The 27,142-nt window shown below is 50.1% G+C and overlaps 1 protein-coding gene across 3 annotated transcripts in view; it reads right to left on the reverse strand.

Moving 5' to 3' along the window:
- Positions 1-4,906: 4,906 nt before the first annotated feature.
- The window catches only part of AXIN2 (axin 2), a 51,326-nt gene continuing 29,090 nt past the window's right edge, over positions 4,907-27,142 (reverse strand). For 2 of the 3 annotated variants that reach the window (XM_064395733.1, XM_064395732.1), the window contains exons 3-11: positions 21,892-22,032; positions 16,254-16,356; positions 14,255-14,395; positions 13,623-14,107; positions 13,326-13,508; positions 12,823-13,041; positions 12,190-12,285; positions 10,690-10,857; positions 4,907-6,685 (exon numbers count right to left, since the gene is read on the reverse strand). In XM_064395733.1, the coding sequence (XP_064251803.1) occupies positions 6,559-6,685; positions 10,690-10,857; positions 12,190-12,285; positions 12,823-13,041; positions 13,326-13,508; positions 13,623-14,107; positions 14,255-14,395; positions 16,254-16,356; positions 21,892-22,032 (1,663 nt within the window). In that variant the 3' untranslated portion in view covers positions 4,907-6,558. The remainder of the gene's footprint in view (positions 6,686-10,689; positions 10,858-12,189; positions 12,286-12,822; positions 13,042-13,325; positions 13,509-13,622; positions 14,108-14,254; positions 14,396-16,253; positions 16,357-21,891; positions 22,033-27,142) is intronic. The other variant, XM_064395734.1, reaches the window with a different exon arrangement.

Raw genomic sequence — 27,142 nt, forward strand, 5'->3', positions numbered from 1 at the left:
AACCTGCTTGTTCCACTTCCCAGAAGTTAGCTGAGAAAGTTTTCTCTGGTTCCAGCCTAAATTGGCTCTTCCTTCCTGGAGCTCTGCTTTGATCTGGGCATTTGAATCTCAATGCAAAAACCCGGAGCTTTGCCTGGGTTCTGCATGGCAGCACCACGGGGAGGGTTTAACCCTCCACAGCTCTTCCAGAGTGGCCTCCTTGCTGACCATTTCACCAGCTGTCTCCTCCTCATTCCTGAACCATCTTTGTGGTGTCACAGCATCATTCCCAGGAGCAGTGTCCAATCCCAAAGCTGGCCTTTGCCTCTCTCCTGCTGGGACTGGTGGCTGGTTTGTCCCTGCAGGTGAAGACCCTCAGGTGCTGTGTGACCCCTTGACCTTTGTACCTGTAGAGGAGAGATGTTTGCTGTGGAGCATTTTGGAAAAGGTTGGCTTGTCTGTAGAGATCCCAGAAAGCTTTAGGGATGTGAGGACTGCAGAGCTCTGGAAAAGGCACAAACCTTTTGTTCTGAGCTCCACCTGCGGATGCTTTGAAGGGCTGGAGGGATTTTGGTGGACTCTGTGCTGTCCCTGTTTAATTGCTGGGTGAGACCTTGAGGGGCCAGCTGGGCTCCCTTGCTGGGACAATGCTGAGGGTGCAGCTCTGCGAGAGGGGAAAGGGGAGAACCAAGGTAGGTAAGACCACCCCTGCCACGCATCCCATTTATCCTTTGACTTTGGAGGGATTTGAGGGGAATGAGAGCTTGCTTTGAGCCAACACAGCAGAAGCAAGAGGAAAGGGAAGGCGAGGAGAGCTGCCAGGGCAGTGGGAGAGGGAGCAGGGAGCCGGGAGTGCTGTGACTGCAGATGAGGAGCCGTGCATGAGCAATGACGAGGCGGTGCTTTCAAAGCAGGACCAACTGTGGGGTTCAGAGATGTTCCAGACTCCTGCAGGGCCCAAGACAAATGTTGAAAGCCAGAATTCCCAGAGGGTCTTTCTGTTTTCTTTTTTAAAAATAATAATAATAAAAAAAGAAGATCTACCTGTCAAATCTTATCATGTGAAGGGCTGAATTAAGGAAGGCAAGACTTAATGGGCTTTCTTCCCTAAAAATAGATCTTCTCATGAAAGAGATGAAGGGCATTGCCCAGGGAGGTCAGCCAAAATTGTCTGAAATTATGCTATCACCTAGATCTGATGTCCAAAATTAGCCTCCTCTCTCACTCTGCGAGTTCAGTGCTCCCTGAAGATTAAACGCACCACAACACTCATTTAATTTAAAAGAGAGGCTAAAACATATGGCAGGCCATGGTTTAAATGTTAGAAAAATTCATCCTGGGACTTTTCATTATGATTAGTAACATGCTAATGAGGGCAAGGGGGAAGGAGTGTGTGCAGGGCTGTGTGGGGAGGCTGGGCAAGGCTGGGGGCAGGAATTGGGGACGTTGCTGGGGAGAATGGAAAGGACCTGAACCAGAGCTGCTCTCACCATCCAGAACTAGTCTGATCTTTTTTCAGAAGAGGAAGGAAGATGATTTGCCTTAAATAATTCTCCAGCCTCCAGTGTGTGGGTGTTTTCTGGGCTCTGTGATTAAGAGAGAGCATTTGAAAGCAATGGGATAGGAACCTCATTTAAAGACAGTGTGCTCCTTTTCTTTTTTTTTTTTTTTTCCTTTTTAATTAATCTGAGGTTGCTACCGGAATGGAGTAGTTGGATGAAGGTGTTTGAGGAACATGAGGTTAATGGAAGGTGAAAGAGGAAGGGAATACTGTTGCCAATATGAGGCAGGCAGAGCGTGAACCAGCAGATGCTCCAGCCCAGCTGACTGCTGGCTGACTCAGGGGTTTGGAGGGAATAAACTCCCAGGGCAGGGGGAGGAAACAACCTCAGGGAGACCTGGGGGCAACTGGACGTGCTCCCGACCCCAGCACCTGGGGAAAGGAGGGAGTTTTTGTGGTACTCCACCAATGCAAGGCATCCTCGCAGTACTGGTGCCTTTCGAAGTACCTTGTGGTGTCTGTTCATGAAGGGAGAGGGGGTTTTATTTTTTATTTACTCCGTGTTAATCTCATGATCTCAGGGGCAGTTTTTGGGTGTTTTACACCCTTTGGGCCAGGGGATGCCAAACACTCAGGGTAGAGAGAGAGAACAAAAGTGTTTCAACCAGTGATCAACCCAGGCCAGCAGAGAGGCCCAGGAGCAAGGGCTGGGAAGTTTTGTGCATCCAAATGGAGCCTGGTTTTTGCTGAAGAAAACCAAATGCAGCCTTCCAGGGTCCTTATCCCCACTTGGAGAGGAGAACCAGCCCTGCAGCTGTCCCTCCCCACTCAGCCCATCCCCACTCCCCACTGCTTCCAGCCTGGATTTGGGATGGAGCAAGACCATTGTGGCTGATCGCCACACGCCCCAACAAATTCCAGCTGTGAAACACTTGGGAAAGTGTTTCTTTTTCCCAAAAAAAGAGCCTCAGGGCTTGCTTATGATTCCCAGCCTCCAGGCTTCACATCCCAAACGCTCCCAAGGACTGTTAAAGGTCCATCAACACATTTGAATTGGGCAGTGGCTGGGGCTGCTGTTTTTGTTGGATGGTGACACGCGGCTTTGAAGCTCCTCTGGCCACCACTCACCCCGGCAATTATCCACCACAGGCTGAGGCCACCTACCTCTGTGGGTGCTGTGGGGCTTCAGGAGCGTTTCCAGCCTGCTTTGAAGACAAAAAAAATGTGCTAAGTGTTAAGAATTAGTGTGATTTGAGCGTGTGGAGTGGATGGGGATCACTGCTGCAGAGCTCAAGCCCTGCTCAAGTCTGCTTTGCAGAGCAGAGCTCTTGTTATTGATGCTTCTCCTCTGGAAAGACCCAAATCAGAACATTTTGGGTCCTACCTCTGGAAAAGGACAGAAATTTGGGACATTTTGGGTCCCTCCTCTGGAAAAAGACCCAAGCAGGGATATTTTGCATCCTTTCTCTGGAAAAGGACCCATGACAGGATATTTTGGGTCCCTTCTCTGGTGAAGGATCCAAACTGGAACATCTTTGGTCCCTCCTCTGCAGAGATCTAACAGAGGATATTTTGACACCAAATGCAGCTCTGTGGGCACCTTTTTTCTGCATGAATTTACATGGTTTTTGTTAAACCTGATAAACTTCAGCTAAACTTAAAAAAAAACCCCACTTGGGTCAAAATAAGGTTCTTACTCCCTCTCAATCTCCTGTACTGTGAAAAAAAAAAAAAAATTTGGTTGGATGTTACTTTCAAGCTGTAAGAGCAGAACTTTCCCACGCTGCCTCTCCATTTAGCAGGGAACATGCCAGACCTGTAATCACGATCTTTATCCCGAGACAAGCTAAAAAACAAAATGTTTCTGAACTGCTGAAGGTAGGTGAACATTTTTCAGAGTGTCACATATTAAGGTGGTGTCTAACGAGCTCCATGTCCCACTTATAATTGAAACAGAAGAGAGTATTCACTTTTCATTCATTTTAAAAAGACTATTCAAATACCCTTTCATCTCCACTAAACAGCCTGCCATGTATTTGAAGCCATTTTATATATTGTTTCTACAGACATCCAAAAAAACAGAGGTGAGTATTTTGGAACATTGATAGAAAGATGCAAAGGCTTGTGAGGCACTGAATGGCTTCAAGCTGCCTCAAACACATTCATCTTCCCAAGAAGAATTAGGCACAGTGTGATTCATTTTAATAGCAGAAGAAAAATAATACTACGATGTAGTGCTAAGTTCCCAACCTTTGATGGTAGACTAAAAAAAGAGAGGGGGAAAAAAAAATCTTTCTTCCCTTATGTTGTTGAAGTCTCCCTACACCCATCCGTTATGTCCAGCTTATCAATTAAGATGAACCCCATGAACTTCAGATGGTTTTTTTAAAACAAGGCACCATCCATTTAAATGTGTAAAACTGCCTGCAGCTCCCTTGAACTGCAGGATTCAGTCCCCAGCTCTGTGTACTCAGTGTGAAGTTGAGCCCTTTGATACAAGTTTTACTGATGTTTTAAATGAAGTCTTCTCAAACACACAAAATAACCCAGATAATTTAAAACCTCATAGAAAAAATAGGGTGGAGAGAGGGGAGGAAGGAAAAAAAAAGCCCTAGTCAGTGCCATTGGTGAGGCAGAAGCAAAGGGCTGGCTCTGGTTACCAACAGGACAGACCAAAAGCAGCTCCACAATTCCTTCCCAGCATTTCTGGCTTGAGCCAGGAAGGTCTGGGTGACAGCTGGGAGACAAATCCACCCCTGGCATGGACAGCTCCCCCGAGGAACACACGGAGCCTGTTCAGCTATAGAATAGGCTCTGCACCCCAGGAGTGAGAGGGAGGGAGCCCGGGGAGAGCCCCCTGAGCCTGTCCTGCTCAGCAGCTCCCTGCAAACCTCACCCCAGCTCACCTGAGCTGGGCATTGCCCTCAGCATCACAAAGCTGACTTCACTCTGGCATGGGATGCAGGTGGGCAGTGCCAGCTCAGTCACATCTGGGCAAGGCTCTGAGCATCCCCAAAAGCCAAGGCCAAACCCACCACGTGTGCCACGACAGGAGCTCCAGCCCGGGGACCACCAGGTGAGCTCAGCACCAGCACCAGGTGAGCTCAGCACCACCCTCAGGTGAGCTCAGCATCAGCACCAGGTGAGCTCAGCATCACCCTCAGGTGAGCTCAGCACCACCCTCAGGTGAGCTCAGCAGCGCAGTCTGGAAGCAAGACCAGGTTCAATCTGCAGGTGAGTTACCTGAAGGAGCTGTAAATTATTTAATCCCCACACTGAAGAGCAGCTCCAGCCTTTGCTTTGCCTCCTTCCCACCAGGAACAGCCCCTGCCAAGGCAGGGAAACTCACCAGCTCTTTCCAGCTACCACCACAGATGAGAAAAAACCTTTTTAAGGCATTAAGGGTGAAAAAAAGTCAAGACAATATTAATTTGAAAAATATAAAATTTTAATAAAGGCTACATCTCTTAATTACAATAATTATTGTACCAAGTATTTTTTTTTTAAATGAAACTCTTTATAATGCATAATTTACAGTATAAGTAGAACAAAATGCCATGGCAAAAGTCATGAGTACAGGACTTGTAATAAAAGGCATAAAATATATTTATACATAAACCCCTTAAACAAACAAGGGAAAGCTTGAACCCTGAATATAGGGCGAAGCATGGTCTGTAACACCATGCAGGCACAGGTACTGTACTGATTAAATTTAAAAAACACTAGAGATAGTGTATTAATATTTCCACCATACATTTTCTACAATATATACAGACTTACACAAAGTAGCAATGGCAAACAGAATGCACAGATTAACTTAATCAACACAAAACCCAACTGTTGAAATGCAAGGTCTTTCTCGGGAAAGGGTTGTTCCGCCCCAAAAACCCCACCCCACAGAGCTCCAGAGCCTTCACCCACACCTCCCACGGCCTGTGGGTGTTCAAGGTGAGGCAGAGAAAAACCCAGCCAAAAAAAAAAACCCCAACCAAACCCCAGCACACAAGGACTCACACGCTCCACACCGAGCTGAACGCGCCCCGTCGCAGCGGCACGGCCTTGGAACACAAGTAGTGCTAACATTGAACAGCTAAAAACCTTTAGCTCTGTGGAACCCACACGGGCTCTTAACCTTTTAAACCTCGAGCTGTGCTAAATATGGACATGGGAATGGGACGGCTCCTTCTCCAGCCCTCCCAGGCTCGGGGTTTTGCTCACTGAGAGCAGCAAGGCAAAAACATCACCCCGCCAAAATCCATGGACAAAATAACCTGTTGCTGTTGTTGTTGTTATATTGCATCTAAATAGAGTTAATGTTTAAGACCTTTATTTCAAATTAGAGCAGCATAGATTAAAATGCACCGGTCTCTAGGTGAATGGATTTTTATTTCGGCTTTTATTATTATTATTATTATTATTTTTAATATTATTTCTTTAGGAAAGTTTTATCTTCACTTGGAGAAATACTGGGCACGACCTCACTCCTTCCCTTCTCCCCCTTCAAAAAAAAAAAAACCATAATGAATGTGCTCATCGCCAAACTCTTAAATTTTAGATAGTGGGAAAAACGTAAAAAAATAAAATACTCCTTCCTCCCCTCATCCTACCTCCCAGCCCCTCTCTTCTCCATTGTTAAAGCAGCATATCCAAAAACTGGACTTAAGGGAAAACAGACTGTTCAATAAATATCAATAAGGATTACTGTTAAGGTAAGCTATACACAGTTTCTCTTAGTCCATAGATTTCAGATCCCCAGGAAATCATATATTATGTATGGAAGTCTCTCAAACACGGTCTGCATCTCCAATAGCCAACAGTGGTCATGTTTCTAATAAATAGTCCAGGGTTTTTATCATCTCAGTACCCAACTCATGAATAATAAATGCCATTCTTTTCCTCTAAGGCTAATTCAGCAAAGTCTTCATAGACTTCACTTTTTTTTTTCTTCATTGGTTCAAAACTTTTCCTTCAGAGTGGTTTGTTTGGTTTTTTTTTTCCTCTTTCCTTATCATCACTACTGTTGTGTGTGTGTCCAAAGATTTTCCTAGGTTAAGCTCTCTTGTGAAACACGGATGCCATCAATCAATCCTCTCCACCTTCCCGAGGATCCTTCCCTCGTACATGGGCAGGATGGTTTCGTCCTCCCAAACCTCCTCGAACACCGCCCCGCAGTCGAACTCGTCGCTGGCCTTTTTGAAGTAGTATCTGTGGCAAAGAGAATTAAAACACGGCTTAAAAACCAAATAAATCAAAAGGTAAAAAGGCAAAGGATGCTTTGCTGGTTCTTTTGTAACCACAACGTTTGCAGTTTCTCCCTCCTGAGGATGCTCCTCCAGGAACACTCTGGGGTGCTTGGGCCTGGTGGCTTGAAAGCATCCCTGGGGCTGCAGGGATGGGGTGGGATGGAAGGAGCAGGGCTGTGAATGCTCCTCAGGTGACAACAGCTTCTCCAGCGAGCAGATTACACACACTGGCAGTGGGTATCCCCAGCCATAAAGAAAATTAGAAAGCGCCGTGATTTCTGGTCAAATATCTCATTTAAAAATAAATAAACAGGATTTCAAAGCCAAGCATTCTTAAGGCTCCCCTCTCTCCCCACCTTCTTTCTTTCATGTGTTTTCTTGTTTCAAAGCTGAAGGCCAACATTAAAATTAGCAACTGTTATTAAAAGGATGGATGAAAAGCAAACCATCCCCAGCTTCCTGCAACGCAGGGGCTGAAACTCTGCGGTGATCCCGCTGGAAAAAACATCCCGGACTTGGAACAAGCCCATTCCAAGCTAAGGGACACAAACCCAGGAGCACTCTGAGAGCCTGGTCCAGCCCCTGGGCCGTGACACGGGGAGGTCAAGTAGCAGTGTCCTGCATTCCTGCTCTTTTGCTCCGGGTCGTTAGATCATGAAGCCAACGCTGCCGAGACAAAAAGCACCCCCACCCCTCCTGTGTCAAACAGTAAGGACCCCTCTATTATCCTGAATTAGACCGTTCAGCTTCTTGATTAAAGGTTCCTTTTATCCCGTTTGGAGCTTTCTTCCTTCTAAGGCTGCTTAATTGCATATGCACAAATGAAGGGCTTCCATTCAGAGGGGTAGCATTTAGGGAGTCTGTCCGTCTGCCGCCCAACACCTCCTTGGAGATTCCTGCCTTCCCTTGGAAAAGGGCTTTGCCATCTGATTGCCAGGGATGGAAAATATTCCAGCAGATGGATTACAAAGAAAAAAAAAATCTATATATATATATATTTAAAAAAAAATAAAATATATATATAAAAAATTAACCCCTCCCCTGTAGCTGCCAGACAACTTGGGTTGGCAGATGTTTGTCAGGGAGAAGGGGGTTTGTAATTATGATTTTCTTTAGGATGGCAAAGGAGATCAAATGAAGGTCCCTTTTACTACTAAAACAGTAAGAGCCACAGCAGGGCCTTGGAATCAGACACTTTTATTTAGTGACTTGTTTCATGATGCATTTTTGAAATATCTCTTTATTTTCAGGGACATTAAAATTATTTTGGTAGGGGGATAAAAGATCCCTCTTTTCAGTCAATGAGATAAAACCACCTCTAATTAGTCCAGGAATGGTTAGGATGTATTTTTGTGAAGTCATTCCAAGCAGAACTGACACATGTTGCATCTTTAATGGCTCAGCAAGGAAAAAACATATTATTTGAGTCCTTCAGAGCCTGCACTCATGGAAGTCAATGGCCCAGCTCCCACCAACTTCCATGCTGCAGGTCAAGGCCACAACTGCCCAGGACAGCAGCCTTGAAATAAACCCAAAAAACCCAAGGAAAGTTTGAATGAGTTACAAAGAACTTTCCCTTCCCTCTCCCCTGTCCAGATAACAGCCACTCTTCCCAAGAACTTCCTCCCCAAACCCTGACTGTGTTTACAAAATTTTTATTTGACAAAACGCGCTATGACCTTCTACATAATTACAACCTTATTTCAGAGAGAAATGGGGAAAAATAAGAAGAGGAGGCAAAGCAGAAAGAAAAAAAAATCCACCCCCACAACATCTTCAAACAAGTCACTCTGCTCTTATTTGCTCAGCAATGGGCTTTCCATTGAAACATATTTTATGTGGCAAGCTTTGCTGCTTTTTTTTTAATTTTATTTTTTGGGACATCTGGCACCAATCGAGGCACGCGGGCCCGGCCTTGCAGCTCTGTTTTGAACCACTGCCATCCCCAGATTACCCGACACCACCCACTTTTTTTCTGTGCCTGTATGTTTGTTTTTTGTTAACGCCATCAGTATTAAATCACTGCTTAATTCCTTTTTTTTTAAATTTTTTTTTTTTTGGGGGGGTGGAAAGCCAAGGCAGCGCTTCCCCGGCGGGGCTCTGGCATCGCGGGAGCCCGAGGTACCCGCCTCGCAAACTGATCCAATCAATAAAGAATTTGGAGAGTGGAGCATTTCTGCATGTCTTTGTGCATTAAATGAAAGGCAAGGGCTTCAAAGACATGCTTATTAAATGTGCCTTAAAAAGAAATCAATGCCAGATGTGACCAAAGCAGCCTAGTTAGTGCCTCCCCGTAACACACACGCTACTCCGGGCACCACGGACCTCTCCCCTGAAGGTCACCCGCAGTTTCACTCAAAGTCCAGCCAAAAGTCAAAGCTTAGATCAAAATGATTCCCTGGAGGTACACACATTTGTGTAATTAGTTTCACCTTGTGTCTGTGCAAGATAAAATACTGGGCATGCACCCAAGTTCCTTTTATAAATTTCTGTATTGTCTTTACCCAGGTGTAAAGGGGTGAGATCTAAGCAAAACGTTGTTTCATCCTTGTCAGTCACTTAAAAACATTTTCTAAAGTAATTACAGTCCGACAAGGCACAAATAATTGCACCTGGAGGGGCTTTTGGGCCACAGAGGTTTCAGGAGCCTAGTCTTGCACTTGGGCATCATTGAAAAATGTCACAGAAAACCAACAAACATTAAAAAAAAGTTGGGTTTTTTGGGAGGAATTGGGACTACACAGCCACTGGGCAGTGGCAGAGCAGTGGTGAGGCCAAGGAAACTGGTGTGCAAATGAGGAGGAGCACAGTGGGACAGCCTTTAGGCACAAGGGTGCCAGAAGCCCAGGGATTATCCTGCAGGGTGTCCAGGTTGGATGCACTTGCTGGTTGGTGCCATCCAATGGCAGCTGGGTGGGCTGCAAAGATGGTTTGGAGAGGAATTGGGATATTTCAGCCCCGCTGTGCAAGAGCCATGGAGAAATCCCAGCCTGGCATCCCCCAGCCTGGAAGTGCCCAGGGTCACCAACCCCTGGCCTCTACAGGTATGAGAGAGGCCAGTGATGGGGCAGCAAGCTGGGAACTCTGTACCAAACCAAAATGAACATTTGCAGGTTAAATCAGAGGCTGCCAGTTACAGGGCAAGACACACAGCTCTCTGAAGCACCACCAAATTCCATGCAAATTAAAAAAAAAAAAGCTGGAACGTCCTTCTCCTGCTCACCCTGCAGGAGAAGTGGCCAACAGAGCATCCCAAAGGTGCCCAGATCCACTGGGAAACAGCAGCCAAAAAAGCCAACGTGAAGCTACTGCCACAGCTGAGCCAAGGCAGCAAACTGAGCAGAGGAAGCAGCAAACTGGTTAAACTGGGAGATGGGAGATGGAAACCAGAGCAGCAGGGCTTGCTGGTGTTTCTGAGGAGGAACTGGGAATTGCTGGAGGAGCTTTCCCTGCAGGGCAGAGGTTTTCTTCCCCTCTGATGAAGAGAAAAGGGAGCGAGCTCCATCTCCACGTCCCTCAGCAGCACCATCCCAGCCCATCACTGACCCCATTTATGGCCACAGCATTGCAAAAAATAATCAAAAATGGAATAGTTGAACATTAGGCAAAGCAGGAGACCAGCACCCAGGTGAAGCCTGACCCCAGTTTGGAATCTGAATCCCACTGCTCCATGCCTTTGCCACAAAGCCATCCCACACTCCCCTGCTATTGAAGCCTTTTGGAGAAGGGCTGGAGCACAGATCCTAAAGCAATTAGGAAAAAGTTGGGGTGGAAGGGAGGAGGTGGCCCTACAGCCAAGGCTCCTCTCTCCATCTCCACGTTGCTCCTGCTTTGAGTGGGAAGAGACTAAGAAGATCCACAGCCTCTGAAAATCCAAAGTGTCACTGCAGTGGGCCTGCAAAATATCTGCTAACTTTTCTGACTTGCTGTAGCACCCTAAAGAACAAACAAATCACACATTCTTACCTGTAATTTCCCTTTTTGCTCAGCTGTTCTTTAAAGTGCCCAAGTGTCAGGCTCTGGGCCTTTAACATCCTCCTGTAGGGAATTTCTTCTCCGCAAAAAAAATAGGTGACAACCAGCTCACCAGACTGAGAGGTGTGAACAACTGGCAGTTTCTTTGGCTCTTTGTGACTGCAAAACAGAAAACACACACAAAACCCTCTGGTTTTCCATTTGAGAACAGGCTGTTTCCCTCACTCCAATCAGCAGTGGAGTTGGTGAATGCTGTCAGAAATACCCTGAAAATCAGATATTCCTCTACTGCCTTGGTTGGGAATTGGTTGGGATGTGTTTGCACAGTCCTTTGCCAGATTTCCACAGTGGGAATCACAGAATGGCTCGGGTTGGAAGGGACCTTAAAGCCCATCCAGTGCCACCCCTGCCATGGCAGGGACACCTCCCACTGTCTCAGGCTGCTCTAAGCCATGTCCAGCCTGGCCTTGGCATTTCCAGGGATCCAGGGGCAGCCACAGCTGCTCTGGGCACCTGTGCCAGGGCCTGCCCACCCTCACAGGGAACAATTCCTTCCCAATATCCAACCTAAAAGCACCCTCCTTCAGCTTGAAGCCATTCCCCAGCATGGCGAAGGGGAGCTGAGGGATGGAGGCTGGGCTCCCCAGCAAGCCCCAGGACTGCACCCTCAGGATTTTAAAGGCTCTTTTCATCTGCCCTCATATAAAACATCTCCCAAGCTTCCTCCTCCTCGTGCCCAAAACCACCTGCAACCACGAGGCTCCAAAGCAAACCCCCTGCCAGATGCTCCACCTCAAGCACCCAGGTAATCTTATTTTTCCCAGCGAGGATAAAATTAACTGGATTCTGCCATTTGCACCCAAGCAACGCTTCTTAAAGAATAATTAAAACAATATTACCCAGCAAAATGGCAACACTCTAGTGAATACCATGCAGCCAAATCTACAACTGCTTCTGAGGCAATGTACACTTGGCATGTCAAAAGGTCACAAAGTGTTAGTCCGCAGTAATTTAGTCTTCCTAATTTGTTCTAAGTCTTTGTAGAGTGGTTTCAGAAAAAAAGCTGCTAGCAAAGACAGCTGGTGGACTTAAGGTCAACCAATTAAAAATGAAAGGCTCTAGTCAGGTGGCTCAGTCTGGACTTCAAACATTACTCATTGCTTAAGATGAAGAGGGTAAGAAAGAAAACTTTAATTATTTAGGCCATTTTAGACCTCTCTGTAGCAGATTTCTTGTTAAAAGAACCATCCTGTAATTAGACTAATCCAATCTTTGTCCACTTTACAGGAATGCAAGTTAAAAAGAGCCGGAGACAAGATTTGAAAATGTTTTGTTCTTTCTTTGAGAAGAATGTTTGAAAGGGGAAATTTCAGATATAAGAATTTCCTCTCCTTTCAAAGCGCAATCTATTTAATGAAAATATAATTATGATATATATATATATATATATATATTTATTTCCCATTCCTTTTCTGCACGTGCAATACTCACTCTTCTGTCGTTAGACTTGCATTGCAGAAAGGGGAGCTTCCCCCCTGAATGGCAGCGGAGTGGTTTCGGTCCCTCTGCTGATTTGAGGTTGAACATCTGAAGCGGGGAGGGGGAAAGCAAGTGGGGAAGAAGGAGGGGGAGGGAAAAGAAAAAAAGAGAAGAAACAACTTTAAGAAAAAAATTGTTGAAATACAATCTCCTTAATTGAAGTCTCCTGTGGGTCGTTAAGTTCGCTCTTTGTATCAAGCCTCACATGTTGTAAACAATCAAAGGAAGAATTAAAAATGCTGTGGGCTAATTTATCCTTCCATACCCAAATGAACGATAACCAGTCCAATTCCCCACTTGGTATGTAGCTGGAGCCCGTCCCAGAGGAAAAACGGGCAAATTACAGCCATCAAAAGAGTGGAAGTAATAGCCTCGGATTCCAACTATTTGTGCCGGTGCAGGGTGGGGTTGGAGCACAGAGGCTCATCCTCTGGGCTCGGCCAGGAGGCTGTCACACGTCCCCACGTCTGTCACACGTCCCCACGGCCATCCCTCTGCCTGGACGGGCAGGACACATCCCCACCACCCTCAGCAAAGCTCCCCCAGCCCCGTTTGTCCCCTCGGAGGGACGGGGACCGTCCTTACCGTGGCTTCTGCGGCTTGGAGACCTCGGCCAGGCGGCGACACGCTTCCTCCAGCTGGGCCAGGGTGTTGGGTGGCGTCAGCGGGGGCATGGCGGGGTCCTGCACGAAGGGGTGGGCGGGCTGTGCCCCGCGGGGGTGGCTGCCCGTCCCCCACGGGTGGTGGCGGCCGGGGGCCCCCTTGGCGCAGTCGGAGCTGTAGGCCTTCTTTGTGCTTTGTGTGCTTGGGGAAGGGAAGAAGCCGGGTTAGAAAAGCTGGAAAATATGACTTTAATAGCAGCTCCTATTCTGCTCGCTCCCTCTCAAAAGTCTGTCATAACATGAAAGGAGGTTTATTGCCAAAAACATGACATTTTTGTGGTTTTTCTGGTTCTGCGGAACAGCTTTTATATTAAACCGGAGGAGCAAAGAGTCTCATTTGTTTTTAGCGATTGTAAAAATAGACAGCCCATGTAATATATAAATATTTACCGGGAGCGATATTGCTGCAGACAGCTGCGTATTTACCTATGGGTCTTGTGCTTATTTTGTCTCTCGCTCTCCAGCATCCACTGCCAGACGTTCTGCGCCCGATCCGCTTCACCCCCGGGGAGCTGCACCCCACCAGGGCCGGGCAGCCCCCCGTCCCCGGCCGCCGGGGCCACGCTGTCCACTCCTCGGCCCGGCCTCTTCAGCAGCGTCCCCGTCCTGCTGGTGGCAAAAAGGGACACGAGCCCACGGTCAGCCCCCGTCCCCATCAGCCCCACGGCAGTGGGACGATGAGTGACGTTTGGGGCAGGCGCCATGGAGGTGCTGGTGACTTACCCGAAGGGCTCCAGCGGGGAGAGAGGGGGGTCAGTGTTTTTGGGGTGGCCCTTGCACTTGGGGTAGCAGTAGTAGTCGCCGCCCGCCGGGCAGCAGCACTGCACCCGCTGCGCCGCCTCGGCCTCGATCTGCTCCTTCGTCTTGGGCACGGTGTGGTGGTGGATGTAGTGGTGGTGCACGTGCTTGGTGGTCTGCTTGGTGATGAAGCCCTTGCCCAGCAGGGCGCAGGCGGCCAGCGAGGCCGTGCCGGGCGGCAGCTTGCCCGTGGGCAGGCGGTCGGGCGAGCGGGCGCGGGGGCTGTGCCGGCCCACGCCGGGCGATTGGCAGCCGGGGGTCTTCAGCACGCGGGAGAGGTGCTCGTCCAGGATGGCCTGGGGGTCCTCCTCGTAGCTGCCCGAGGGCAGGAGCGACAGCGGGTGCTGGGGGTTGGCCACGTCCCGACTGCTCTGCAGGCTGGCAGGGAGCTCGCCCTCCTTCTCCTCGTCCTGCCAGACAAGGGATGGCAGGGAATGAATGGAAGGGGCCGGGAGCTGGCGAGGCGCGCGCCGGGACGTCCCCCCCGCGGGCAGGGAACGGCCCCCTCCCGCCGGCCGGCCGGGTGGCACGCGGGGCTCTGGGAGCGCTAATCCTACCTCCTTGATCTGCTGCAGCCTCTCCTCCAGACTGTCCATGGTCTCCTGCTCCTGCTTCAGCTTCTCCAGCCGGGAAATGAGCTCGGCGGCGAAGGCGGCTGGCTCCACCGGGGTCATCTCCTTGGGAAGCCGGTGGGTCCTCTACAAGGAGCGGGGACAGAAGGCACAAGGCAATGTTTAGCGGGCGGCGCGGGGCGCGGGCGCTTCGCCGCCGCGGCATCGCCGGCCCCGCCACGCTTGTTGTGTCTCCATGTTTGGATGAAAAGACGACCGCAACTAGGCATGGTCTGCTCTGGATTTTTATGAGCTAGTGCTGTGGCCTCATGGAGTGACATCCTCCCCACCAGCGTTTGCCTTCGGCAGGAGCAGTTGGTCGCACTCTGAGGAACCCCGCTTGTTCTCTCTGTAGTACAACCAGCCCATCAGTAGCTACTCTGAAGTAGAAAATCTTCAAAGACTGTTGTCAAACATCAAAAAAAAAAAAAAAAAAAAACCTCTGAGGTGGGAGGGAGAGAGACTTTAACTAAAGGAATAAAGTGAGTATAAACAGAAAGGAGTTGGAAATTAAAAAAAATAAGATGGGGGAGAAAAAGGGAAAGGAGGGAAAAAAAAAAAAAAAAAGAAGTCAAACGGTTGCAGATCAGAGAAGTGCTGGTAATTTATTTCCTGGCTACACACTGGGCACCTTTGAGGTAGTGTTGTCTCAACAGTGTCCTAGATCTCTTCCCCCCCCTCCATCTCTTTGTACAGAAAATGAAGAAAGCTGCTGCAGGCTAGCGGTGCTACACTGCTGAGCTTGGCTGCCTCAAGCAGATCTATCAAGGGAAAAAGGGAACATCTCCAAATCAAGTGCAGAATATAAAAAGGCAAAACGCGAATTTCTGCCAAAAGAAGCAAACATGGCAGGAAAAGGGGAGGAAAGGGAAAAAAAAAAAGGAGGAAAAAGAAACCACCCACTTGACTCTGCCCTCCCTCCTGCCATCCCCACACACCCCACTCCTCGCCCCCACTCTCCCTCTTTCTCTCCCCCCGAAAGCAGAAAGCTGAACTGCCAACTCTTTCACATACTACCCACCAGATGAGGTGGGGCCTCTCTCCGGCAACCACTTAGCTCCAGAAATGATGTGAGGGTAGAAAAAGGCCACTCTGCTGGAAATTGTCACTCTTACACAAGCTGGCTCTATTCAGTCCCTGATCAAAGCACTGCCTTACAGAGAAAGTCGATTTGCACGCCCTGGGACAAAATAATCTAATTTACAAGCTCAGGCTATAGAACTTTCTTTAGGAAGGAAGGGGAAAAAAAAAATACCAAAAAGAAAAACCACATAAACCACCCCCCGACCTTCCACCAGAAATATCATCTATGACTTCTTGCTGCTTAAGACAGCAGAAAGAGGAATTTTAGCATATTAATCTCAAGACAAGATAAGTTTACACTTGTCTGTGTAAACAGTTTATTCACTGCAGGAATCGAGAGGCTGCAAGTCAACTGAATTAGCAAGTCAGCGAGTTAATTTTGAAGAGCAGGGCAGCACCATGCATCAGATCCCCTCAAAGCCAGGCAGGGATCTGCTGCCAGTTCTCTCTTTGGGAGCTCCTGCTCGCCCCCAGCTCACACAGCCAGCTCTCGCAGCGATGCGCACGAGGCCAAGCCTCACACAGCAGGAGTGTCAGGGTGGCAGCCAGAGCCAAGGCTCCCACTGGACCCAATGGGATTTAACCAACACATCTCCACTTGGGATTTAACCAACAGGACAAATTCAGTGCCCCTGACAACTCCCAGTTAGCAGGTGGTTTCAGGAAGGACCAAGATGTGAGCGTGCACAAGCAGGGCTTTGGAACGATGCTGGGAGCACGTGGCTCCTGCCCAACACCCAGCAGCACCTCTCCTCTGGCATCACCCTGGGATGGAAACGCTCTCTCCCCTCCACGGGTGCATGTCCCCAGCCCTAGCACTTCCCACCGCCCACGAGACCCTGCAGCTCCCTCCTGGACTCACCGGAAAATGAGGTAGAGAAACTTGTCCGTTGGCCTTGACGCTCCGGTGCATCTCCCGCTGGAGCTGCTTCTTGCTCCCAATTCTGTACGGGGGGATCCCATCTCTGCACATGGAAGAGAGGCCACCGTCAGCTGGGGCTGTCCCCATGCTCTGAGACACTTCTCCATCCCCTCTGGAGCCACCCAGGCAGCCGCAGGCCCTCGCTCCCAGAGGTGCTGAGCCCTCTGGATGACACCCGAAGCCTCAAATATCCGGCGGTGTGGGAAGTGCCCGTGTCACCAAAGGATGCACATGGATGTGCAGTAATTAAGCAAAAGCTGAAGGCAACTCCACATGGGCAGACGTCCAAAGATCCCATCAGCCTCACTTCCAAGGCCCTTCCAACACCATGTTTCTGCTCCTGACCTTTAATTTTAGGTTTTTCCCCATCCAATTACACTCTCTAGGACCACAACGTTCCTCAAGCTTTGGGACAGCCCAGGAACTGCTGGCACAGTGGAAGCAAGGAAGAGGCTGAGGATGGATGGCCATCCAGAGGCTGCTCCTCACCTCTAGACCCATTTAAGATCCAGGATGTTTCCCCTGCCCTAAGGCTGGCCAGTACAGGACACCTTGGGGTGTGAACATGGCCATGGCCTGTCCTCTGGACAGGGCACTGCTGCCCACAGCCAGCCCAGCTCCTGACAGGAAGCCACAAGGAGACACCAGGCCAGGAGCTCAAGGCTCTCCAGTGGGAACAACCCCCTGCACATCCCACTCCAGGCATCTTTACCCAGCCACACAAAAAATTACCCCAGTGAGGATGAAAGGGCCTTCCACAGACAGCGGGGCCAGCCGGAAGAGCACGCCTGGAGATCCTGAATGTCTAATTCCACCACTTCCCTCAGACTGCCTGAGAAACCTTGATCTCCAGTGCCATCCCTTTCATCCACCTGCCCCCACACCTGACTCATCTCCTGAGAGGAGAAAAAATAACTCCAGCCCGAGGAGGAGCAGACAGCGCTGGCCCCACGCTGCTGCCAGAGGAGCCAGTGTGGCACTGTGTCCCTGTGTGTCCCCTCCCGTGGCCACGGGGATGGTGGGCACACACCAGAACACCTTCCCAGAGGCACTACATCCCTCCCCGGGGAGGAGGGTGATCACATGGCACCACTCAAAGCAGGCAATGGCAGAGCTTTGTGAGGATCTTGGCCAAAGCCTTCAGGTGCCATTAATGAGCAAGACTGAGCTGCAAAGCCTGGAATGAAGGATCAGAACAATCCCAGCTTAATCAACTTGGAAAAATCTTCGTAATAAAAATGAGCATGCTGGGAGCCCTTGAGGCCACAAGGTGAGCACCTCCTCTAAACAGTTTGTGAGCAATGTGACATGGAAAATGAAAGGAGGTGATTGTCCCCATGTCCCCACTGCACAACAGGGGGCTCCAGGAACTTTCTGGAGGAGCAGCCCAGCACAGAACAGCCAACACAGCCACTGGTGGCCATCAAGCACCTCCCCATGAAGTATTTCTGCTCCAAAAGCCCATGGGGCAATGGGGCCTGGGGCACATGACATGTTTCGGGGGAGGATGGGGGAAAAGCAAATCTGAGGTGAAGACAAAACCACCTGTACCTTCAGAGATGTGTTTGTTAACTGGGGCCTCCTGAGACAAGGGTCTCTTAGGGAACACCTTCAGCACAGGGAATGCCCAGTGAAACAGGCATTTCACAGGAAACTAAAAATGCCAGCATGAGCATATGAACCCATGGGATGAATCCCATTGACACACTCAGTGGAAAAGGAGGTGTCCTCTGTCCATGGAAGGCCAAGAGGCCAGATGGGGAGGAGCAGGGAAGCAGCTGAAGGGCTGTGTGTCCACCACAAGGATACAACCAGGGAGTCCTGCAGCCCTCCTGCATTCCCCACCTCCCTCCAGCTCTGCCAGCTGTCCCCAGCCCCTCTGCTGTGGCACACATCTCCTTGTGGGGTATCCCCAAGTTCCCAGCTCCACGAGGATCATCTCTGCCCAAAGGGACAGGCCATGGAGCAGGAGTTGGGATTTACTTGTAAAGGAGAAGGAGGAAAAGCAACACTGACCCAACAGCGTGGGTTCCTCACTTTATGATTTGCCTTCATTCAGGTTGATACAAGAAGTGCTTCTTCCCCCTAAAATTCCTCTGGTTACAGCAGAGAGCCCCACATCAAACCTCCAGCTCCTTGCTTCCACAGCCCTGCCCTGGCACAAGAGTTCTGCAACTTGTAACAACGTGCAGAATTTAAAAAAAAAAAATAATGAAAAAAACCCAGAGGTATTTCTAAGGGATGGGAAGGCTGTGGAGCAGCTTGGGAAAGTCAGCCTGGGGAATGGGAAGGGGCTTCAGCAGCCACTTTGCTGAGAACTGTCTAAAGCCTTTCCCAGAAAACAGGGAGGAAATGGACAAGGCCAGGGCTGAAGGGGTGACCAAGTGACCCCTGACTGCAGGAGGGACAGAGGGATGGAGCTGGAGCCACCAGCAGGAGATAGGGGGGCCGAATGCTGAGCAGAGCCCCCAGGCAGGGGAAAGCACCTTGGAAATGAAAGGGCTGAACTGGGCCTGAGGTTCTGGGGCAGGCCAAGGGTTAACCCCAGGTGCCACCCTGCTCCAACAGCCAACACTTGCACTCACTTTCTTGGCTACTAAAAGCTGCAGGCTGAAGAGCTACAGAACTGAGGCACTAAATAGTAGAGTTTAATTATAAACATTTCAGCTAACCAGGCTGGGGCTAAGCCAATCTGTTTCTGGGGGAAACACTAGTTTGAAGTCTTCTACCCAGTCAGCTGCCATTTAAGCTGAGCCAATTATCTTAGCCTTTTGACTCAGATGTGCCTGACCTAACCTGAATGTAGTTTTACTGCTGCTTTGAAATATCAGACTCATGCGCATATGCATTCACTCCCATCTTCATTTGGCAACGGCTCTGAAACAAGCCTCTGATCTTGCCAACATCAAAAGCCTGGTTTGTAAGATAAGGTAATATTTGAAGTTTGCTCAGCAGCATTCCCCTGTGTCCAAAGTAAATCCATAAATAAGATATAAGCAAATAAAAAAAAAATCCCCTTTCCTCCCCCCCCCCCCTCAATCAAGAAATGGAAATAGAAATTTGCATGATGCTTTGTGGCTGTTACAAAATATATAGGGACAGACTGATCCCTGGCTTCTGGAATAAAAAAAAAAGGCAGATTATGCATTATTTGGAGATTTCTCCTAATCCCAGTGCAGTTCAGACTCAGATTTATGTAAAAAAAAAAAAAAAAAAGCTCCAAACTCACTTTACTGCTATGTCTGACAGACTTTTCCAGAACAAGTTTTTCCTCTTCAGTTGATACCAATATGAGCCAAAAGAACTAATTTGCATTTACACTGCTGGAACAGAACAAGGCCTCCCATTCCAGGGGTCTAAAACCTGACAGGCTGAGCACCTGGGCCCAGCCAGGGTGGGTCTGTGCCCCCTCCAGCTTCCAGCAGAGCCACTGCCAGCAGCACCCAAAAATCCCAGCTGCTCTAGAGATGCTGGCAGCAGCCCTCCTCCTCTGCAAAGGAAGTTTTACACCTGCCTTAACTTTAAGCCCAGCCTCCAGAAGTGCCAGTTTACCTCTCCCAGTTGCAGAAAGCTGCAGCGTGCCTGCTGCCAGCCCCAGGGCCAGAGCATGGCACGGGCAGGGAATCTGCCCCTGTGCCACCCCTGGGGCAGGTAAATCTGCCCCTCTGCCACCACCAGGCAAGGAATCTGCCCCTCTGCCACCCCTGGGGAGGAAATCTGCCCCTCTGCCACCACCAGGGCAGGGAATCTGCCCCTGTGCCACCCCTGGGCAGGAAATCTGCCCCTGTGCCACCACCATGCAAGGAATCTGCCCCTCTGCCACCCCCAGGGCTCCAGGCAAGGAATCTGCCCTTCTGCCACCTCTGGGCAAGTAAATCTGCCCCTCTGCCACCCCCAGGCAGGGAATCTGCCCCTCTGCCACCCCCTGGGCAGGAAATCTGCCCCTGTGCCATCCCCAGGCAAGGAATCTGCCCCTGTGCCACCCCCAGGCAAGGAATCTGCCCCTCTGCCACCCCTGGACAGGGAATCTGCCCCTGTGCCACCCCCGGGCTCCCCGCTGCCCCCCAGCCTGGAGCCGTGGGCAGTTTAATCAGCCAAGCTTCCCCAAACTCTCACAGCCTGCACGGGCCATTGTTACAGCAGGAAAAAACAGGCAGCTCCTTTCAGGCGCTGCTTTATGGGGAGCTCCTATTCACTTGTTCAAGCAAATTTCAAAGCGGGCTGCTGCCCTCTCATCCCCGCTAAGCTCCCCTGGACTAACAATGGGCTGAAAGCGATTCAGTTAAGCCTTTCATCCACCATGCACTTTATTTCTCACTCAGTGCTCTCATCTGTATAAGGCCTACAATTGGCATTGCTGTGAAGAGAGGGTATAATCCTAGCCCTGTGAATCCCAAGTGACCCTACACTGGTCCAGAAATGACTAACCCAATGAATGCTCTGTTGACACATGATCACATACAACCAGAGCCAGTAAGAAGAAATAAAGAAGTCACCCTATGATTCAGCTCTTTTATTTAATGCCAATATTGTTCAATAAGGGAATCTGCTGGGACAACAAACTATTTTTTTTTCCATAATATCAGTTCAAAACACACATGTGCATTTTAAAAAAAAATTTTAAAAGGCTTTTTGTTTATGCATCGAGGATTTTTGGTAAATCCTGTTTTTCGTTGTGCATCTTCATGCATGTTGACTTCAAAAACCCAGCATGAAAATCTCTCTGAGGAGCATACAGGGACCACTGGACATGTCTGACAGAGACACTGGAGAAGTTTCAAGATGAAAGACCAGCAATGCAGCACTCTGCTTACAGATGGGCACTTAAGTGAAGACCACGAAACACAAACAGCAACATGTGCCTTCTGCTAAGGTGAAGAAAATGGTCCTTAGGAGCACTAAGTGAGCCTCACTATCTTCTCTAGAGAAACAAAAGCACCATTTCTGTCCTGCTGGGGAAAGCAAACTGACAGTCAAACCTTGGTCCCAGCTGCACACTCCTCAGCAGCCAGAAGAAGACAAGATCCTGCAATTCCTGGGCTCAGCCACAGCATCATCTCTCATGCCTGTATGCTCCTGAAACACCCACACCTGATCCATGCAGCTCCATCCAAATGGCTCTTTGAAGCCTGCCCCAGCCACACTAGATGAGCAGCTATTTGCCCCTTCAGGTCACTGGCCCTATTAATGTACATTCTGACACTAATGACGAACGTTAATTACAGAAAGTACTTCCTACAGGAAGTAATCTCCTCTTTGATGACTGATAACTAGTTAAGGAAGCCTGGCCTTAAGACAAAGGCTCAGGGAGATTCATTCACTCCTTGGGTTAGTCAGGCAGCACCATGAGGCAGGGCAGAACATGTTTGCTCAGCTGCAGTTGCAAAATGGCAAGAGAGGGATTCATTATTTCCCTGCATCCGATACCTGCGGCGACGGCGCGAGGGAGAGAGAGAGAGTGCCATGCCCTGGTTGGGCACACACCCCTTGGGGTCGAGCAGGGTGATGCCCATCACTCCCCTAAGCCCCACAGAGCTGATTTACAGGTGTCCCACCCCAAAGTGTGGCAGGTACTCACACGCTGCTGTCCGTCATCGACATGGAGTCGTCCGTCAGGGCATCGCTGGAGATCTCGCTGTCGTTGGCGCTGGTGGCCGGCGCGAAGACATAGCCCGAGTTCACGTGGTAGGGGTTAACGGGGTCGTTCCTCTTGAAGGACCTGGCAGGCAGAACAGGAACCCAGTTAGCACACAGTCCTGGGCCTGGTGGCAGCACCATCCTCATGGGAAGCACACTAAACCATCCGCTGCTCAGACCGCAGCCAGCACACCGCCTAAACCAGGATGCTGCGGCCAAACACACCCAGAGCACAACCTCAAAGACTTTCAGCATCTTCTAAAGTGCTCTGGAAAACCCCAGGAAGCGCCTCTGCATCCTTTGATACCCTGAAAAACTCAGCCCTAAAGGCTTGATACTGCACTGCTGAGGTCAGCAGGTGTTTCGCTGTTGGCACCAGCAGGGAAAAGTCCAAGAAGTTCACAGCTCGAGTCCCACTGAAAGGCACAAGGAACCAGGCAACGATGCTTAGTTCTACTCTGAAGACAAGGGTTAGGATCCCTCTGGAAACACAAATTATTGGTATCACTGATCCAGGAGAACTGCCTGGAACTACAGGGGCAGGACCCCCCGGTGTCAGAGGCACAGGGCAGGGCTGAGACCTGCTGTCCCAGGCCTGGCCTCCCAAGGATGGATGCACCACAAAAACACTGGCTCTGTAAAAACACACACCAGAAAGCCCAGCTTTTAGGAGAACCCCCTACTCGTGTTTTTTGGCATAGTGTGAGGAAGAGGAGGATGGATGGGAGACACGAGGAGAGGGCAGCACATTGCATTAATGGGCACGTGGGTTAGTGACCCAAACACCTCCTCACCCAGAAAAGCAAACCCTAAACCTGGATGTTTGAGCTGAGCACCCAGGAGCAGCTCTGTGAAGAATTCACAGGCTGTGATGGAGCAGGGCCAGGTCACCACGGCAGGGTCACTGCATGGGGGAAGCCCCCCGGGCATCCCCCTGCCCACTGCCTCCAGCTTCCCAGCCAGGATCAATATACACATCCTGGCAGGTGATAAGGGGATTATGCAGGGAGGTTGGGAAGCTGCATGTTAAGGTGCACATTTTGTTTCTCTTCCAGGGCAAGATGGGGTTGTTAAACTTCTGCCTTTGTATATCAAAGCAAAAGGCCTTGTCATCTGATAAGGACTGCTGATTTTAATAATTAGGGCCACTTACCCAGGACTTGGGGGCCTAAGGAATGTGCCAGCAGGCTGGGCAGGTTTTTTTTTAATGGGCTTTCCATCTCCCTGCCCCCCTGGGGCTGGCGGGACCAGCTGGGCTGAAGTGACAGCAACATCCTCCCACTGCCCCCTCTCAATCTCCATCCTCATCCCTGTGCCCCCATCACCCCATCCCTCCTCCCCCAGCACCAAAAAGCAGGAGCCTCAGTGAGGCTTAAGTTTTTAAAAAAGAAGGGGAAGGGAAAAAAATAGAGAAAAGGAGGGGGAAGGCTGGTGGGGAAGATGGGCCTCTCTGGTATGAGCAGTGTGGGGCTGGCTGCAGGCAGGTATTCAGCCCAGCCGGGGCTGCATTCCTTTCCAAGGAGGCCAAGGCATTTCTGATGGGGAGATCAAGATGTTAAAAAATATATATCTGGGAAGAAGAAGAAGAAGGAGAAAAAAATGAGATAGTAAGGAATGCCACAGGAAAGAAGTTAAATCTTCAAAGACAAATTAATTCCACATGTGGGTGAAAGCAAAGTTATCCTGCTGCCACTACAAGAAAGTCCCTCTAAAAGCCATGGAGTCTTCTGCTCTGGATCAGGGGGATGTGCAGTCCCAGAGACCCTTCCTGGGGCCCCGGTGGGCTTTTGGGTCACTGTGTAAGGGATGCAGCTCTTCCTACTCTTTGATTTGAAACCATCTCAGCTCCTGAGAGTGCATCTGAGGAGCACAAAAGGCTCAGGGGTGCAGATGCTCCCCAGCAGAGCAGCAGCACCTTGCTGGGAGGTGTCTGTCACCCCTGTCACACCCAGGGGGTGGATTTGCCATGCTGTTCCCACAGGAGCATCCCTGCAGGGGCCGAGCTGGGGGCGGAGGCAGCAGCTCCTGTGGGTATGGCACAGGGAGAGGGAGGTGTGTCCAAACATATAATTAGAGAAAGTGGCCGGAACTAACTCATCTCCCCAGCAGCACTGCAGCATCACTCACCTACCAACACCTCGTGGACAAGAAGAAAAATAATAACCCCTAAAGCTGACATGGTTTTAAAGTCCTCATCCCTGCTCCACATCCAACACCACCCCGCAGAAATCTCCCCATCCTTTCAGAAAACCACTGGGGGCTGCTTTGCTACATTTAACGTTTCTGGATTTTTTTTTCCCCCGCATTTTTAATTTGACCACCTTACTCCAGTAATTGCACCCAGATGCATCAAGTTGCCTGGGAGGGTTTTAAATTCCAGGGAAAGCGGTGGTCTCCTGCCACAGATGCTGCACACACAAACACAGCCCAGCTCCAAACTCAATATGCAAAGTGTTTTCAGCTGTCAGGTAGCAGTTGCTCTGGAGCTTCAAGGAGAATGTCTGATGTTTCTCAGCCTATTCTTATCCTGATGCGATGACACACAGCATGTAACTCTCCCTCTCTCTGCTATGTTAGGCAATGGCCATATCAGAGGTATTATAATGCCATGAAAATTTCAGAGGGGCTCCTGGTCATAACCCCTGTTATGAGGGTGCAGTTCCAGAGTGTGGGGGGTGGGTTTTTTTATTGTCAGATTGCTTTTAGAAATAAAAGCACTTGGGCAAGTCAAACCACAGACTTCTACTACAGAGAGAGAAAAACTGTGCAAGGAGCAGTTGGAGGCAGCACTGAATCTCATTAAGTATTTTCTTGGGACGAACATCACTGGGCAACCATGGGTTTAAAAACATTTCAAAAAAAGGCAAAAAAACCAACACATGCACAAACCTGAAAAATAAAAGTATATTTTAACACAACTACATTAATCACAGCTTCCACGCTCTAATTGTAGAACAGTGCTTGGAGCATAGCTTTACAATGGCATCATTTACTTTGATAATTGAAGCCAAACTTGGTTCCAATAACTTCACACACAAGGAGCTGCACCAGCGGGTCCTTTCAAAGGCCAGGAAGCACTGGGAGCAGGCAGAAGGCCATCTGCAAGCCCCAGCCTTCCCCAGCAGGGCCAGTCCCACTGATGTTAGAGCCTAATGGGAGGCAGATGAGCCCACCTTGGGCTGAGCAAAGCCACGCTGCCCCGGCGGCACAGCAAAGGGAGAGGCGCTCTCTGTGTACACAAAGTCGTGCCTGATAAATTTAGAAGCGCGTATAAATAATAGCTGGAATTCCTGGAGCATGGGGCCAGGTCCAGCACAGCAGCCTGGGGAGGCCACTTTTAACCACACCACAGCCCAGAGGGGAGGGGAGCTGCCTGGCAGGACAAGAGGGAGGTCCTGCTTTTAAAATATTCCCTGTATTAGGGCTCCAAATACACAGCCAGCAGTTTGCAAGCGCCTGCTCCCCAGCCAGGTGCAAACTCTGTGTTTTCACTTGACTTCTCCTGTTCCTGTCCATCACCAGCACTGGGGCCAAACAAAGTCTCTCAGCTTGTCCAGTTCCTGCTGTCTCCCGCTTGCTGTGGCTCTGTGCCCTGGGATTTCCAGGTGGTCTCTGCACACACCAGGCTGGCCTGGGACCACTGAGCTCCCACCATCAGGTGGGCTCAGCCCAGGGCTTTCGCTGGGATAATCACATTGAAACCCACCGAAGCGAATGGCCAGAGCCTGCACAGCCCTTCAAAACCAGAGCACACTGAGCAGAAATTCCTTAATTCCAACACACACATGAGGGAGGTGTGGTTTGGCCACTCACCAAGGAAAGACTTTGTGCAAGCTTCAGCTCCAATCCTAGCCGCGATCCTAAATGCTGAGTGATGAGAGATAACCCATCCATATGCTCATCAGCTCCGAGCACATGCACGCACAAGTGGCTTCACAAATGGGAGGAACTGAGCAGCATCTCAGCTTGACCTCCCCTCTCTTTGCATTGAGATCTCTTGGCCCCGTGGAGAGCAAAAGCTCCTGGAAATTCAACAGAAGGTGATCAAAGCAAAACGCACTACCTAATGTCCTAGGAGGGTAGATCTGACATGTGAGGAGCAAGCTGCATTAATCCCTGGACAAAAAAAGAAAAGAAAAGAGGGGGGGAAAAAAAAAAGAAAAAGAATCCCAGCACTAATCAGGCAAGCAGCCACGGCACTGCAAGAGCTCTCCTGGACAAGGCACATGTGGGTTTAGCAGGGCCTGCAGCTCTGGTAGAACATACAGCCAAGCCCTTCCAGCTCTGAATCCCAACAAAGGCTCAGAGATAAAAGCATCAAACATCCCCCTCCTGGAAAGCCAGCGAAGGGCAGCAGTTCAAACCAAGTTGTGGAGAGCAGCAGATGCTCAGGCAGAAAGGCTGAGGCACGAGATGAGGCTCCCAGGTCCTGCACAGAGCAGCTGCCAGCGCCGGGATGGAGAGCATCCCTTCTGTGCCCACGGCCAGCCCCTCCATCCCGCCCCGCCGGCAGGACAGGGCACCAAGGGGGCTCTGGAGCACCAAGGGGGCTCTGGAGCACCCTCCGGGGCTCGGGGGACCCTGGCAGCACCCCAGGGCCCCGGCGAGCCCGGCACAGCTGGAGGCTCTCCGGGGGCAGCAGAGGAGCGCTCCAGCAAAGCCCCGCCGGGAGAAGCCCGATGCCCTTTGATGTCCATGAATCACAGACACACTCTCAAAATTCCTGTAAACGAGATGTCAAACACTCACCAGACCAACCCCCAGGCTGCCGGGCCGGCGGAGGAGAGCGCACATCTGCAGCAGAGCCCTCTCCCCTCAGCCCTGATTCAACAATCCACATTTATGGCAAGGGTGGGGAGAGGAAAGAATACATTTTCAGAGGATTATACAACTCATCATTTGCTCATCAGAGTCTCTCTTTCCCATCCCCCCCCTGCACTTCGAGATGGCTCTTGCTTTCCTCACCCTCGCACAGCTGTGCCATCCCCATTTCCAACAAAAGGCAAGGCTCTGGCAATGCAGATGCACCCCAGGAGCAGGGCACAAGGACAGCCTGTCACCGCACAGCGTCCCCACATCCCCCTGGAGACAACCACCTCCTCACGAGCCTAACCCTGAGCTCACGGCAGCACCAAACACCGACCAAAGATCTATTATGCACACCTGGAATGCCTCTACCACCTGCAACGCTC

Source organism: Passer domesticus, chromosome 20 (assembly GCF_036417665.1).
Source record: "Passer domesticus isolate bPasDom1 chromosome 20, bPasDom1.hap1, whole genome shotgun sequence".
NCBI classification, from domain to species: domain Eukaryota; kingdom Metazoa; phylum Chordata; class Aves; order Passeriformes; family Passeridae; genus Passer; species Passer domesticus.